The sequence below is a fragment of the Stegodyphus dumicola genome, chromosome 5, assembly GCF_044657685.1.
Source record: "Stegodyphus dumicola isolate Sdum_Otavi_A_Nest chromosome 5, ASM4465768v1".
NCBI classification, from domain to species: domain Eukaryota; kingdom Metazoa; phylum Arthropoda; class Arachnida; order Araneae; family Eresidae; genus Stegodyphus; species Stegodyphus dumicola.
The window spans coordinates 112,798,688-112,816,865 of NC_140772.1; the positions used below are offsets into that span (position 1 = coordinate 112,798,688).

At 32.6% G+C, this 18,178-nt stretch overlaps 1 protein-coding gene across 6 annotated transcripts in view; it reads right to left on the reverse strand.

The window, feature by feature from the left end:
- The window catches only part of Hpf1 (Histone PARylation factor 1), a 69,992-nt gene that overhangs the window by 21,556 nt on the left and 30,258 nt on the right, over positions 1-18,178 (reverse strand). For 4 of the 6 annotated variants that reach the window (XM_085816974.1, XM_085816973.1, XM_085816975.1 and 1 more), the window contains 2 exons: positions 10,529-10,706; positions 4,547-4,618 (listed from right to left, as the gene is read on the reverse strand). In XM_085816974.1, the coding sequence (XP_085673100.1) occupies positions 4,547-4,618; positions 10,529-10,706 (250 nt within the window). The remainder of the gene's footprint in view (positions 1-4,546; positions 4,619-10,528; positions 10,707-18,178) is intronic. The other 2 variants (XM_035350166.2, XM_035350167.2) reach the window with 1 other exon arrangement.

Here is an 18,178-nt window from a genome sequence, read left to right on the forward strand (position 1 = left end):
CTAAAGAAGTCCATATTTGTAATACTCAGACTATATTATAAAAAATGTTGCAACAACGAAATATTAAATTTGTATGACAAAAGGAAATTTTAAATTTTACTTACAAAAGGAATTACAGCAACCTATACATCATATGAAGGCATCAAAATCTGATTCTTCACTATCTGGATTAAAAAGATTTAGTAAATTCTGATCTAAGTCTTCCAGATCGTCACATTCATCATCTTGGTTTACAGTCTCTTTATCTAAGGATATAATTTCAGCTTCTTTGAACCCTGCTATTATTGACGATGTTTTTACCGATTTCCACGCATGTCCTACCTACTTTGCAACTTCTTCATAAGATGCTGTACGCATTTTTCCGCTTTTGGTATACGTATGCAATCCTTCACTCATCCAACACTCCCACCACTTTCGGACTTCAGCTTTAAAGGCTTTATTACCTGACAAATCTAATGGTTGTAAGATTCTTGTCAAACCACCAGGAATTATTGCTACAGTCGTAGACAATTTTTGACATCTGGTTTTCACTGACTCAAGTAAATGAGCATGCATGGAATCCATTATCAATAACCCTTTTGGTTGGAAAAAAGATCCCTTACGACACTGCCAAACTTTTTGTAGCCACTCATGCATGATTGTTTCGCACATCCAACTTTTCTCGTTGTACAAATAATTACGCCATTAGAAAAATCTCCCTTCAGAATAGTCTTTCGTTTAAAAATGATCATTGGCTTTAGCTCGTCACCGTTTGCGGCACAAGCTAACACACATGTAAATGACGTTCTTTCATGCCCCGTTGTAGTCCTACTTAATGATTAGTAGTGTGCAATATAGTGCAATATCCTGTATATAGTGTACATATTGTATATATTTTTACTCTTTCTGTATTTGTATTGTACTGTTAATTTGAGACATGGTGCTTTTTCTTCAATTAACTTAGGACGTTCCACTTGCTGTCCATGATCGCGTAATGTCTCGGTCTCCCCCTTTTTTCCACCTCCTCCGCTCCCTCTGGGGTACCACGGGCAGATAGTACCATGTGATGCGGCCATGTGGCAAATTTGATTGAGCCGGAAAAACTGCACACTCTGTGGTAGTCTGGCAATAAATTAAACAGTCAGTCCCCGTCGTAAGCACAGATACAGTTTTGGCACCAGTTTCATCAACAGTTCTGTTTGCAGGAGAGTCGAAAGCTAACGGCGTTTCATTCATATTTATTATCTGTGACCAAAAAAGTTTTTTTTGCCAATAATATCTGTCACATATTTTAAAAAAGATGCCTTTTTATCCTGCCAGTCCATTGGTAATTGTTGCCCGACTCTTGTTCTAGTATGCACAGAAATATTTTTTTCTTTTTATAAATCTGCTACACCTTCTTTGAAATCATTTATGTTCATTTGTTTTGCTATAAATTTTGCTTGTAAGCGAATTTTTACAGTCGAAATTGCCATTCCCTTTCTTCGTTGATCCTTTATCCAGTTTGCAAGGTCGTCCTCTAGATTCGGCCACCTTAAAGTACCACTTCTTTTGGCTCGCTTTTGTTGTGGCATATTTTAAAGTTCTTTTTCAGTTCTCCAACATCGAATACATCTCACGTCCACTTCAAACTCTCGAGCTGTTGCTCGATTTTCAATTTGTTCAGCACGTGAAATTACATTAAGCTTAAAACCAGCAGTATAGCTTCTGTGCCGTTTAGGTGACATTTTCAAAAATTTTCCGCTCCCTTCTTACTTAAAAACTATCCAACAAGTACTTGTACCGAAACTAATGGGATCTATATCTGGCAGAATGGCAAGAAACTAGACCGTCAATCTCGGAACGCCTGCTATTGTTAGCTGGGCGAGTTCAATATACGCAGGTGAGAGGAAAGGTTCCGGAATGGTTTCCAACGAAAATAATAATTAGACCGTGGAATGGCTTTCAGTGGATCCCAGAGAAAAAAGGGATATCCTCACTGACTTATTCCCGAACTGTGGAAGGAGTTTCACTGCTTATTTTTATGCTCTGTTTTATTGAACATTTTGTTTAAGGACGGATTAATTTTTATCAATTTATGAAACAAAAAACAAAACAAACAAACAAAAAAAAAACTTCGTATGGAAATACATGTTTGCAATGTAAAATTGTATGCTTAAAATTAAAATTTGCTTAAAGGCATAACGTTTTGGCAAAATTACATTATTTGGTTTATTCCAACGAAATTTAATATTTATTAGAACTTGTATTACAGTAAAGTAACAGAGTATTACATGAAGTTACAATACGTAACTGTAAAGTTTTTATTTACTTAAGGTATTGTAGAAAATTGTAACTGTAAATTTTTGATATTTATAACATTTACCTCTAATATGATAATAACAAAACATAATTATTTAACTTTTCTTTTATCTGGTGCACAAAATAATGTGTTTTAGTATGATATATTTTGATGGAGCTTTACAAGACCTTTCTTTATATGAAAAGAGTATTGTATTCACTTGTGAAAGAACAAATTCAGTTTACACAGAAAAAATTTGTTTCATGGAATAAAGTCCAGTTAAAAGGTAAACAATACTTTGTTATACTTAATTAACCAAAATTATTTAACATCAATCCTGTGCACTGCTTTCAGTTGTTGATTTAGATATGTTACAAATTTAGAGTTCACACATTCTGAAAATTAACTGTAAAAGGTCTTTTAATGAGTTAGACCATTCAGTCATTGATAATCAAAAGGTCTTTTAATGAGTTAGACCATTCAGTCATTGATAATCAAAAGGTCTTTTAATGAGTTAGACCATTCAGTCATTGATAATCAAAAGGTCTTTCAAATTTCATTTTTCAAATGCATTGATTCTAAATACTGGGATATAAATGATTAACTTAATGAATTTGCATTATTACAGAAGTGTCAAACAAAATTTATATTATGAAATAATGAGAATTAATAAAAATTTTCATAATAAATATTTCTTATTTAGTGTTCTATAAGGAAAACTAAAAAAGTGTAAGTTTAACACAGAATTTTCAAAATTGGGTAATCAAAATTGAAAAAAAGAGCAGACAACCAATAAGAATAATAAATAATACACTTACTAACGAAATGCTAGCTACCCTCATAAAGCAGGAGCCCGTTCATAGTAGGCGCTCAATCCCGGAACGACTGAAATTCCCTACACTCAAAATCCCTTTTCCTTTCTCCTCTTAGCTCATCTTTACTTTCATGTACCATACCTACAAATCTTGGACTCTTCCAGCAAACAATAGCATTCGTTCCGGGATTGAGCTTCTACTTGCCAACTAAAAACGATTCATGCTAAAGGGGAAATACGTCAGATTTCGTTATTGAAAGGCAGGTGGAGTCATTTCTGCCTTTGGAAAAAATTGCAGAAAACATAGAGGTAGGAAAGGAATGAGGGGCCAACTGGCACTAGAAGTGAAGCACTGCTTTGAAGCTTGGGTCACCAGATGGGGTGTTCTTTGTTTACATTCAGAAGCTCGCTTGACAGGGTTCTGATAGTATTTCGACACATGATAGTTCCATACAAATCGAAAAAGGGACACTTTCGCGTGAAAGAAACATTCATAGTGTGACGGATAATAGCAATTTGTATAGTTTAGTGACATTTACGCAAAAATCACATCTTGGTTATTTTTCGATAACTAACAACAGCGATTTTGATTATGAATTTGTTTTATAAAATTCTAAGCTGTTGAACTACAAAAATATAGATTTAAGAAAAATGTTATGCTTAAAGAATGAAAAATACCTTACGGTACATTTAAAATTGTATACGTCTTTCGATACCCTTGATAGAGTATTCGCTACTTTCGGGTGTATGCTAAATTAGTGTAAATTACTTTACACGAAAAATACAGTGAATGCACAGAAATTAAAGATGTGCACATGCCAGAAATGAAAAATAGGAAATATATATGGGTATTTATGCATGTGCTTGCAAAAAGCATGTATCTGCCTTTGACAAAATACATATTCATTAAATTATTTATAAATGTATTTGAAATGAAGAATTTATTCACTTATAAACAACTGTAAAAGTACAGTGAAGAAATCTAATTATTAAATGTATCTAATTTATAATGATTATAAATGTTATCTAAATATATAATAACCTTAATATTGAATTGTAAACATAAATTGAAATCCTGTTGACAAATACGTTATAAAACTATTTAAGTAAGAATTGTTCGTATTGCAAAGCAATCTGTTAAAAGGTATTGTAAAGCAAATGCTACGAGATGCGCACTTAAGAACGTAATAAAGAGTTTTGGAATATGTATTGTTGAAATGAAGGGTAAAAAAAAAAATCTGATAAGTATAATTAAAAGAATTATTCCCCTTACATTTTATAATAACTCAGTTACAAGTTTTAAATAATACTTAAAAAAAAAAAAAAAAAAAAAAAAAAAAAAAAAAAATTATTTTATTCCCTTTCAGAAATGTTCAGAGAAAGTCAAGTACTATTTAAAGTATTTCGCTAATTCCTAATAATTCTCTAATTTAAAATGAACCAAATAGAGCATTAATTATAAATTGACTTACATTTTTCGATTTAAAAGATGCCTCAGAAGCCAAAAAATCGTCATATTTAAGAAAGTATTTAAGGAAGAAGTTCTATAATAGAAAAGAAATAATGTATAATTTTAATATTAATAATACAATAAACTTTGATCTTAATTTTTGTACCTTAACCGAATAAAATCGAATTACCTTAATTTTGTTTTTCTAATGTAACTAACAAAGACTTGTGAAAATATGTCATTCAAATTAAACCATTCTGAGAAAACTGTCCTGTGAAAAGTATAGCATTTAATTCTTTTCAGAATGAAATGTTGTTTAAAAATATGTTGTTTTCATATACTTAGGACTCTGAAGTGTTGTAAAAAAAGAGAATATATACATTTATATGTATATTTACGACGTAATTACAAAATATTTACATCCAAACGCGTCAAATCCCATTGAACTTAATGGTAAATGACCCAATGTTTTGGTCACCACGTAGGGATCGCCGGTGCTTCAGAGCAGGGTACCGAAGAAACTTGTTTAGGGCTACTCCATCTTACTTCCTACCTCCATGGCAGAAAAGGCAGGGGTAGGGAGAGGATGGGTCCTAGAAGATTCATGGAATGGCAGAGGAGAGAGACTATTCAAACTGATGAGAATGTTGATTTGAAAGGGAGAAGAATGTTATTGTTCTGAGATCTCGTTTAGGCATGTAGGGTGAATAAGGCATGTAGGTCCGTTCAAAGGAAAGAATGTAAACAAAATAACGTTCGCAAAAAGCAACTGAGTGGTCTTTTGTGTGGGAACAGCACCAGTCTATGCACAATGACAACACCATCCAAACTATATACAATGACCATCATAGGAAATATTTTATTTTTAGTGCACCTAAATGCCACACCCGCCGAAAATTTAAGTTTTAAACACGTAAACGCCGCGGCGTTTCTTCCGGAACTTACGGTATTAGCTTTGCCTTGAAGTGTTAACAATATTAGAATTGGTGAAAAATGTGCAAGTTCATCTTTTTTCATTTTAAAATCCCAAAGTTACATATGGATAGATTTGAAGAATGTTTGAGGCCTTAAATGATAGCCTGTATATCTTGGAATGCTGCATGAATTGACACCAACATTTCTCCAGACATGTAGCAACTGGCTTAGTGAAATTATTATTACTGTAGCTCTCTCTCTCCATCTAACGCTGAACCATTGGACTAAAACTATATAATGACGCAAAATATTTTTTTTCAATACTAAATATAATGTGACATGAATAAATATTGCATAAAGCCATTCTGCAAACTTATTTAATGATTAAAACTTATTAATAAATAAATTTATTCACAGTTCAATTAGATTTAATCAGTTTTTGCTTTGAAATCATCACTATTGCAGTGCATGACGACCTCCAAATAAAATTTGAATATCCATTTACTTCCTAAATTTTCAACTTTTTAATAATTATAATAAAATCTATTAGACTAAGAATTTTCATTATTTCTCCGATATTATTTATTTATTTATTTACTGGTAAATTTCACAAATGTAGTTAATGTTTCACTAGTCTTACCTGAAATGGCCTTGGCTGAATTTTCTTTCGTACTCTTCATGTCTTTTATTTGTGAATTCAATACACTTTGAATTAAAACATCATAAATTATCATTCCACAATTATTTCATTTTTTAAAATGCAATTAATGGATAGTTCAAACAAAGACTTTAAAACATTTTAAAGAATTCAAGAGTGGTTGATTATTTTAGATGACCAACATTTTTACTTTCTTTTAGCAGATTTTTGCTTCATAATATTCAGCCCTTTTTTTTTTTTTTTTTTTTTTTAACTTTCTGTAATAATGTGTTGTTTGTAAACAATAGCACTGCAAACATTGCCTCTTTTGTACTGAACTAGACTAGGAAATTTTTAAAGCTGCAGTTAGATATTAATAAATTTTACCCAAAACAAATTCCTATATTTACATTTTATTCTCTTATGAGCATTTTTATCAAGTTTTGAAAACATTTCAGATAAATAAAGAAAGCGAATGATATATAAATACAAAGATTTGAAAAAAAGACTAATTGAAAACAGCAAAAAAGATGAGAAACAACAGCTGAAATTTACCGAATATTGTCAAATGAAATATTATTAGTGCCATTTTATGGCAGAAATGTTTGTCAAAGAATTCAAGATTATCAAGTATGTAGAACCATTGGATGCTGTACTATTGAAATTTTATCGCATTTTTCACGATATACTCAGAATTAATAAAAATCACATATCTGAAGTTAATATTGAATGCCTTCTCAAGAAATTAAATTTATTTGCAATGAAAGACTGAAAACCATTTTGAGCATATTTTGGACAATATTTTTAAAGGTATTCCATATACTTTTCAGATAATATTTATAATAAAATCACTATTTATGCTCAACTGTTATTTAAATGTAGCTGAAACTATGCTAAGAAATTTAGAATAATAATAAGGAAAAATAACTTTAAAAAGTAATAAATTTGATACAGAATGTATTAATTTATAAGTCAAACAAAAAATCACTGTTATATCTTATCTTAATTGATACAGAATGTTTGATTTTACAGCACTTGTGTAAAATCTGCTGCAGTTTAAAAATTTTTTGTACACAACAAAAAAAGATAAATAAACCAGTAAAGACATAACTTTCTTTAAAAAAGTCAAGAATTGAAATTTGAACTATGCTTCATTACAAATTTCATTTGCAGCTTGTAGAAAAATATCCATCTCTACATATAATAAAAGAAAGAGTCTGTCTGTGTGTTTCTTTTGTTTGTGCTGTGCGTAAATTAATAGACCCAGGGCTACAAAATTTGGTACATAGAGGTGCATCTAGACAAGAGCCAGTGCACCTCGATGTGATTTTTCAAAATTCAAATAAGATTTTTTTTTTAAATTTTATTTTTTGATGAAATCAAATCATTTTGAATAGTTTCATTCTTTTAGGAATGTGGTTTTGGAAACAGTTTTTCATTCAATGCTTTGTATACCAGAGTGCTGACTGTTGAAAATATGAAATAAAATATTATTAATTATACACACACATTGCAATCTTCTTATTCCGTCCTGCGTGTATCTCGCGAGGCACAACAGAAAGAATTTCCTTTTCCCCCCTCTCTCTTTATTAGTTAATGGCAAAGAGGTTTGTATATTTTGAATTATGTCATACACAAAGCCCAATTTTGACTGGTTATTGCTTTCTAATGATAGTTTCATTCTTTTAGAAACATGGTTTCGGCAACAATTTTTTATTCATTGCTTTGGATACTGGAATGCTGACCATTTTCTCTTGAAAATATGAGATTTATTGCTTATTTCATTATAATTTTTTATATTATGTCTTGATTATATAAAAAGTTTTGTATGATTTTTTTAGGAAACAAAGTTCTTAACTTCCTTTATACCATCTGAATTATTAAGATTTTGCAATGGGAAGTTGGTTAATTTATTTATTAGGATAATTAATATTCATGTTAAAGGATATTCCTTATTTCATTGTAATTTTTTTATATATATAATATATTTTTATTGAAATTTCTGTTTTTTTATTATTATTTTTTTTATATAAAGTTGTTCCGCAAAGTAAAATTCTGTGCAGTTTTTAAATTTAACGTTTGGTGTTCGCTTTAGGCATTTTTATGGTACATTTAAAAGCCAGACAAAGGCTGGCTGTGTAGCGGCTAGTATTTTATAAGAAATTTTACATTTTAGAAATTAATCTCTAAGGTAATGAAAGTAATCTGTATTTCTGAGAACATGACTAAATAATGGCACTAAATATCACTGGTTCACTAACGTTACAAATTCCAAATTTTTTCCCAACAATAAGTAAATATCAAGTTGCAACGGAAGTTTTTCGCGATGGCAAATATCGTCTGGGTAAACAGTTTACATTGGGGTGTTTAATAATATTTTGTCAAACGATTTCTGGCACTTGAAAGTAAGAGACTTTCTTTATAATACTGTGTAGTGAAATTTGTAAAAAAAAATGTCGTTATCATTAAGTACAAGGTGCCTAAAATGGAATTATCAACCTACCAGATTAGAATCATCATTTACTTCCAGTTTTGCTACAAAAAGTCAGCTACAGAATGTAACCAAATCATATGTACACCTTAAGGTCCTAATGCTGTATCATACGATACTGCGAAGGTTTGGTACTGAAAGTTCAGAAACAAGGACTATGACTTTCCAGAAGCACAGCGCTCTGGCTGGCCTACAGATCTTGATGAGGGCCGCCTGCACAAACTTGTAGATCAATATGCAATTACTTGAGAGCTTGCTAAGGAGTTAGATGTTAGAGCCATGTCCATTAGTCGCGCTATGCATCGTATAAACTTGACGTGCATGCTCAATTCATGGGTGCCGCATGGAATGACTTAAGCAGATAAGGACAAATGTGTTCAGGCCTGCCCTAATCTGCTCTATCAATGCACGGACAACATTCTGGATAGAATCATCACTTGTGATAGTGGATTTACTTACAACGATGAAAGGGGGGTTAGTCTGTGCCCACTAAGCCTGTTGGTAGCATTGCAGAGTGTAATTTGATTAATAAAAATATGCTTTATATCTGGTGGGATTTCCATGGTATTATTCACAAAGATTATCTGGAAAAAGGTAAAACCCTTCACAGTAAAGTGTACAGCAAAATGCTAGTTCGTGTTGACACTGCTGTCAAGGAAAAATGTCGAACTGAGTTCTGGCGCAAAAAGGTAATGTTCCATCAACATAATGCAAGACCGGTGTCTGCATTCACCAGCTGGACTCTGTACAGACTTGAATGGGATCTTTTGCCACACCCACCACATAGCCCTGACATCATTCTTTCAGACTTCTACCTGTTATATGAAAACTGCAAGTCTTGCATTGTTCAGGTAATCTCATGTTTATTAGAAAATCCCTCGAATAAGCAATCAGCACCAGTTAAAAATGCTTCCTTTCACTTTTTTGTGAGCATGTGAGAAATTTTAAAAGAAGCAACAGTGGCATTTTTACATATTACCACAAGCTTCGTGAAAACTCACTGTTGAGCACACGAATTTGATTTTAGCTGATATGTCTTCTTACTTCAGATTAAAATAAACAGATCGTATTAAAAGTAGCATCAATTGTCTGAACATTATGTTTTTTCAACATTATGTTTCAATGTTACGTTCAACATTATGTTTTTTCAGCATTGCAATGCTACTTTCACACAACAAACAAATACATTTATCTCTAAAATTGATAAAACAATATAATTCTTCCCAGTCAGTATTAAAATTATAGATTCATTTACATGACTTGCTCATTTTGCAATTAAAATAACAACGCATATAAAAACAATTAAGGAAACAGGTATACGGAAAATATGAGCGCAGAATCAGCAAAACATATAACATGGCATTTTTGGAAATACCCATTAAATGGAGATTCCACTTGATAAATGGCACTGAAACACAGAACAAATAATCATGCTTTGCATGTGGCGCCATGTACGAGGCATATATTATGATATTACAGAGAGGCATTAAACTTATTTTTAATGACTGAATATTTGACATTTTAAAATTTTTTAACAAATAGCAGGGACAAAATGACTAGGTGGCTGGAGCACCAGGACCATAATTTCAAAGTATGATAATCCTGGTCAAATTGGTATGTCTGATAAGCGTATTCAAAATGATGAACATATTATTATATATAAATAATTTTTTTACACAAATATGCTTATATATAAAAATTATGTAATATTTTATTAAAAACATAATTTTTTTTATTGTAGTCACACAATAGAGGCATGTATAAAACAGTTGGGGCTGCAGTGGTGCTTATGGTTTTGAACCCCTGAACTAGCATATTCATGTGCAATAAAACAACAAATATTTTTAACATATATAAAAAATGTTAAGAATTTATAAATATATCGATGCCATTTATTAAGTAAAGTTGAATAGGAAAAATGATTTTAATACATCAAAGGATTACAAATAAGGAAAACACACCTGAAGTAACCAATGTGATATAAATCTCCACCATCAAGTTTAATTACAGTCTGAAACTCTGGAGGATCATAATAATATCTCCAATGACAGTGAAGTACAACTTTTTTATCATCAAGCAGTTTTTCTGCCAAAATATCATAAACACCAACAAGATGATACCCAAGTTCAGCAAATGCATCTGAAATTAGATATATTTAACATCAATTTACATTTACATATTAAATTTGCAAAATATATTTTTCATATCTTTAAATTAGATGCAATCTTAATAAATTTTTTAGATATATGTATTAAAGTGAAATTTGAATGTCATTCCTACAGTTTCATACAGCAATGGTTTAAAACATTAATAAGTATACATTTTTAATTACTGCAGTTCCAGAACGCCATTTTACATATATCATTTTTGTTCTATACAGAAACTTACACGAAACACTGGGTACATACGTATTATCCTGTTGACAGTGAACACTAGATACCATCGAACTACAAAAATTGGCAGAGATCCTGTCAAAGTCTCGCCAATCATTTCTGTGGAATTCTGAAAGAAGTGAGATGACTCTTTATTTAATAAACAATCAGTATTCAACCATCTTTGTAAAAAGGCTTTCACCGATTTCTAGTATTTTGCCAGGCGTTCCAATTTTACTGGAAACTCTGTTTAAAATGCATTGAGTACAAACTTTACCCCCAGAAAATTATTCCAATCTTTTTCTTTTTCAAAATGTAAGGAAAAAATACAGCTCAGTTTATTTGTATCCTTGTTCATAAAAACATTTAGCTGTCTGATCGAAAATAAGGGTTACGTCAAATTAAAGTGCAGATGTTATCAGTTGTTGTTATTATCATGCTTATCCATAATTAGAGCTAAATCATGGTTAACACATAATACATAAGTACCAAACATTGTTTGTTATAATAAACTAATAGAATATATTATTTTGACATTTAACAAAGGGAAAAAAATTGCACAATTCTAAAATCTGCTGCATATTGCATTAATGGATAGAACTCTTGAACTGAGATTGAAACTTGTTAAATTTGAACAAGTCATTTTTATTTAATTATTATACTAGCATTAAATAAAGCCAGTAAATAACTATTTTTTGAAATGTATGTAAAGAGGGTTACACACAGTTATATTATGGCACTAAAATTAAAAGTCACCAGCCTTATAGAAAGACATGTCCTATTAATGAACTTTCTAAGAGAAATTAGATCTCGGTTCAATCAAGTATAATGGCAAATCCATTTGAATAACATCCTCAGGCTTAAGATAATGTTGCGGACGTAGGGATAGATTCGTAATAGATTGAATGCACAAATCCGATAACCAATATATATTATAAGTGTACAATGTGAGTGCTGCTAAAACTCAAAAACGAATCCCAGTATGATCAAGGAAGTTAACCCTCATGCCTCCATCCATGAAGAAGGCTCCCATTTTTACCTCAAGGGCGTGCTTTTGAAGATATAAGGGCTAGAAGTTTCCCCATCTAAAAATTTCTAAAACAGTCCAGAATATTCGAGAGCATTCTACAACATCCCAGATCATTGTGGAACATTCCAGAACACTCTTGAATGTTGTGCAACGTTCTGGAACATTGTGGACCACTGAAGCATTTTTTTATGGGTCGGGCTACCAATTGGTAGAGGTATATAAAGCAAAATCTGGCATGGATTCAAAAGCAAGTTTCTTATCAGTAAAGAGCAATGAGTGAATAAAAACAGTGAAGCGTGAATAATCAAAGTGATACAGTGACTGAATATAAATCGAGAATAAAATGTATAAAGTGTACTTTGTGTATTTCTTAATAAAAGGTTGATTTGAAAGTCGACTAAATAAAAGTTGACTTATTGTTAGGGTATATAAAGCAAAATCCATCATGGGTTTGAACATTAATTTTTTACCAGTAAAGTGCAATCAGTCAATAAAAGCAAATAGTGAAGTGTGAGTAATCAAAGTGATAGACTGGATATAAATTGAAAATAAAGTGTGAAAAGTGTATAAAGTGTACTTAGTGTATTTCTTAATGAAAAGTTGATTTGATTTATATTTTATAGAATGCCCAAATGTAAAAGAGAATGAGATCTTGCCAGTTTTGAAGTAAAATGGCAAAAATAAAAAAAACAGCAAAAAAATGAAACCATCGAAGAACGTGAAGACACATATTTACGTTCCCAAAGAAGGAGAATGAGCACCGTGAGAAGCAGAGAAACCGAAGAACAACGGAATGAACAAATTGAAGAATCAAGAATTGTGACACAATCTCATAACAAAAGACTGCAAATGCAAGCCACCCATGAAAATATCACCCCATGAGAAGCATTGATGAGGACAAGTAGACAGTACAACCTTCAAATGAAGCATTCTGGAAACTAAAAAGAATATTTTTGATGAAATCAACTTTAATATTCAAAAGAAAATTCCTGGTGGAGAGAGAAGATACAAATTGATTGACATGATGGTAAACATTGAAGAAAGCATTAACTTCCCTACATAATTTTTAAACTTTTTGCAAGTACCATTAATTCTATTTCACTGCCTTCGACTGAAAACTTGATCTCCAATGATACTACTCAGAAATCTCAACTCATCAAAACTATGTAATGGAACAAGGATAGTTGTCAAACATCTATTGAAAAGCATGATCGAAGATGAACTCATGCCTGGAAAGGGCAAAGGACACACAGTATTAATCCCCAGAAAACCACTGATATCTATTGAACTGCCATTCCAATTTAAAGGACTGCAAATTTCAATCAAATTAGCCTTTAGTTTTACAATTAACAAAGTGCAAGGATAAACTTTAAAACATTGCATCATCAACCTCAAAAGCTCCTGCTTTTCTCACGGTCAGCTGTACGTAGCTTGCTCTTGAGTAGGAAGTTCAAAAAATCTGTACATTTATACCCTGGATAAGAAAGTGAAAAATGTTGTTTATAAACAAGTACTGTAAATACAGTGGAACCTCGAGATACGAGCACCTCCATATACGAGATATTCGAGATACTAGGAAAGTATGAGTGAAAAATGTGTCTCTAAATTCCAGCATTGACTCAACTAACGAGCAATGAGCCAGGCTGTTGGTATGAGTTGAGCCACTTCCCAATCCGGCTCGACTGGAGGAATCCCTTTGTCAGATCACTCGGTGTTCTTTGATCTACATGTTTGTGTGCATGTGAGTCAATTATTTATTACATATAATGTGAAAATAATTATTTCACAATACCTCACAGATAGTGCTGCAAAGAAAAATAAGGAAGCCATGGCTGTTGAAATTAAGAAAGAAATCATAGATAAACAAGCGTGGTGTAAGTGTGACGGAATTGGCAAAGACTTACTTTCGACATCGACAATCTGCAGTGTTCTGAAGAAGCAGGAAGAAATTAGTAACCAAAGGAGTTACTGTTATTTCCAAGCACCGTTTAAAAACCCTAGATGTTGAGAAGCTGTTGTTGGTGTGGATTAATGAGAAGCAGTTAAAAAGTTGGTGTTGGATGCTATCATAAAGGTAAACTACAGTTATATTATTTACCAGTGTCAGTTATTAGAAAAATTGATTTTTATATTGATATTTTTGGTGATGTGGAATGGATTAACTGGATTTCCATTATATTCAATGGGGAAGTTTGTTTCTAGATACAAGAAATTCACTACATGAGCTCAATGCAGGAACGAATTAAACTCATATCTCGAGGTTCCACTGCAGTTAGAATATGTTTTCAATAAAAAATTACCTCTCATATTTTAAAGTTTATCCTTTCATTCCAACTACCACACAATTTCATATCAACTTCCTGAGCGAAGCCAGGTACCCCAGCTAGTAGGTTAATAAAATGTATTCTTATCAAAAGAAATATATGAGAATGTTTGAATTTTCCACTTGAAGCGCTTGCATGAATATCAAATGCTTGAATGCTTTATATTCATACAAGTGTTCATGATATCACGCAGTACAACCAGTAGTCATACTTCAATCTACTAACAACATTAGAATACAATGCAATGGGAAGCGTTATCTACAGAGAAAGCTGCTTCAGTTATCTAAGTTAACATGGAACTAAATAAATCTCAATAACATTAACTAAACAACTAAGCTGAGATGTTTCTAAATAGTTTTCAACCAACCGAGTGAAATAGTTCTTGCATTTTCTGCTTCTCGAAATTTCTGGAACCAGTAAGAGGATGGAATTATGGTTAGAGCTAACATAGTGGTCAATTACATTTATTCAATTTCAGTACAAATTACCTAGATATCCATTTATTCAATGTTAAATGCCCTCATGCTTCAGTACTTTTACTTTTCCGGTAGAGCTTTCTCTTAAAATTTGTCTCGTGCTGCACTGCACGAGGAAATATAACAATTTTAATTATAATTCTACTAAAATTATCTAAGTATAAATTCGTAACACTGCCCCCTTCCCAAGGACTGCACGTCCCAGAAAGTACAATCCCTGGACAGGAAGTCATACTTACAACTAGAGATCCGTTCACAAGAGCAGATTCAATCGGCAGGGAAAACCGGTTCTTCCAATGTGTTCCAGTCACATGGTGAACAAGCATTAACTGCTTCTCGGAATTGGAGTTAAAATTTGCTAGAATGCACCTACCTTTCTACAAATGGAGAGATTTCCAATACTACTCTGCACAATTGGGCGATTCACTTAATTTTAGCAAATAGCTGACGTACAACTGACTGCTTGCTAGACTGTCAGCAAAACAATCACATTGATAGATGTCTGGGGATGTTATAACATCGCCCCCCCCAAAATTAGATGGAACTGTACAAGATATGGAAATTTACAAAAAAAAAAAAAAAAAAAAAAAAAAAAATACAGATAAGGTTATTTGATACTGGGTATTCCAGAAATATCATTCCAATTAAAACTAAAGTTAAAGCAAGTGCATATCATCTTCATTGCAACAAGGGCACCAACAACAAGGCTTCAGTGCACCTTTTGCATGATTTTTTTTTTATTTAAGAACTTGCATTCACTTTTCATGAATATTATTAAATGGTTTTACAATTTTAAGGTGAAACAAAATTTTTGCCAGGAATTTTTTTTAATTAACATTTTTTGAAGAAAAATTTAACAATTCAAATGTCTTTCTTCTCCTACAATTTTCAATGTTGCCCACCCCCAAATTTTCATTGTATTTTAGAGTGTTCTTAATAAAGTCAAGGAATGATTTTGGATTAATGAATTAGTTTCTGAGAAAAAATAAAAAGACATTTTTATGTAAAATCTTTGAAACAAATATGATCTCAGTCACATTTTCATCTCAAATAATTTTTCTTTTCAGTATTTTGCAAAACCCATCCTTCTTTCTGTAAAGTATATAATTTTAAATAACCAGTAAAAATATTAAATAATTTAGTCTATACCTGTATATGTTTTAGTACTTTAAGTAAAAGGATTCATCAAAATCATGCAAACTTTTCTCAGTTTGCATTTTCAGTCTCTGCTGTTGACGGACTTGATTTAACAGCACTCGCAAAAGACATGTTTGTTCATAGCTGAGTGCTTTGAATGAGCTTTCTAGCTTCTGCATACAAGACGTTTCAGCTACCTTTGCGGTCTGGATTTTTTTTTTTTTTTTTTCTAGTTTTCATTTTTGGCATGAGAAAGAAAATGCAGTATGCTCACTTTTACAATTAATACACAGTGGCACAGCAGTACGGCCAACCACTGAACATTGCGCACATGTCAGGTTGCCACAGCACGTGTTCTTAGAATGACCAAAACGCTGGCACTGGATGCATCGCATGGGGTTTGGAATATAAGGTCTTACGGAACAGTTGAGATATCCAGCCTTAATATTCTTAATGCAGATCAAGCGAGTTGTAGGTCAGGATTACATGCTTTGTGTCGATCAACTGACCTTTCTTACGCATCTTAATACCCCAAGCACAAACAATTTGACTGGCAAGCTTGGAAACGAACTCTTCTTCAGAAACAAAAAGAAGGTCAATTTCCGAGATTATGCCCAGATAAAAATTCAGGGTTTTATGTGCTGAAAACAGTTACTGCAGCATGCTCAAGTTTGGATACTCTAAGTAAAGAAGAGTGGGTGGCTGAAATCGTATCGATTAGCAAGTCTCTAGTACGGAGATGTTTTACAATTCTTGGCTCACCAAGTAATGATTGAATATGTTTATTTATTACTAACATAGACATTTTTTGCAATTCACCAGAAGGACTAGATATCACAAGAAAACGGGGGCTAATATTAGGTTAACTAGCATTTGCAATGGTTCTTGTTGTTACATGAATTGCCACTCTCGGTATCTATTTCCTGAATTTTGCTATGTTTGTTTGTCACTGCAATACGTTTTATGTTTGTTGGAGTAATATTTGAAAGATATAAGATCCATGTCCACCCACCACAAGGGAACACAGAATCCTGTGTTAGGGCTAAACAGACCTATACGCAAACTGCAAACCCACAGTCGACTTTCCCAAAAGCAGATACTCCTGAGAGCTTATCCGCAAGTCACTGACACAAGGACTAGTGAACAGCCAATTGACACCCGTGAGGACGACAAGGTGCTTCCCGTTTAGCTGAAGCAGAGGCTAAAGCAGTGTGTTGGGAACAGTACCTCAGCTACCAGTCCTTTCCAACGACAGTCTCCATGCACAGCAAACACGTGGGCAGTTTTCTTGCTACTCCAAAACTAGAAACTTGGGCTGTTCCAGTTTTTCGTGATGATCCACAACTTCTGAAGAGGAAAACCACAAGGGAGAAGGTAAGGAAAAAAGTTTCAACTCAGAGGAGAAGAGATGGAAGACAGAACAGATCACCGGGGCTCCAGGATCGTGACAGCCATCTCACCAAGATGATGCCCTGAAGGGCTATAATCACTTCAAAATTTCTTCAAGTTGACAAAATAAAATATCTTAGAATGCAGTTGTTGCTCTTGGTGACCTGCTTCTTAAATTGTGAATCAGTAAGTAGACCAAGCTGTCTACTTACTGATTCACAATTTAAGAAGCAGGTCAAGTTCTTCATATGATACTCTGAAGAAAATTCAAATCTTTGGTGTACTTCGTTTGCTCCCTACTACAAGTTTAATAATAAACTGCCACTTTTCTCTTTTACTTAAGTAATGCCTTTAAATCATGACTGATGAATACTAATCACTCTAAGAAATCACATTAACATTAAACACCATCACCCATACATTTTCAGTCATCTAATTTGCAAATATTGTGCACTAACCTATATGCACAGAAGACCAGTTTTAGAATCAGTTGTAGATAATTAACATAAATAGTTACAACATCCGACATAGGATGAAAGCTTTAATCTATGAGTATGTTTTCTGAATATCCTTCAATTATGAAAGCAGACCATATGCTTCAGTGTAATTACAAAATTTCCATTGTAGATATAGGTGCAGGTGCAGCTGTTTCTCATGTTCTATCCCCAAACAAGCAAACCATTACCACAGATATGCGATGGAAGTTTTTAAGTTCCAGCTTCTCTTCATATGAACACATACGCAGAATAATTATTTAAACTGAAAGCAAACTAATTTTTGAACAATAACCAAGCTTACTTCACTGATGATGAATATGGCACCAACTTTAATATACTCTTCTGGAAGACACAGAAAGCAAGATGCTCACATAAAAACTATGCTT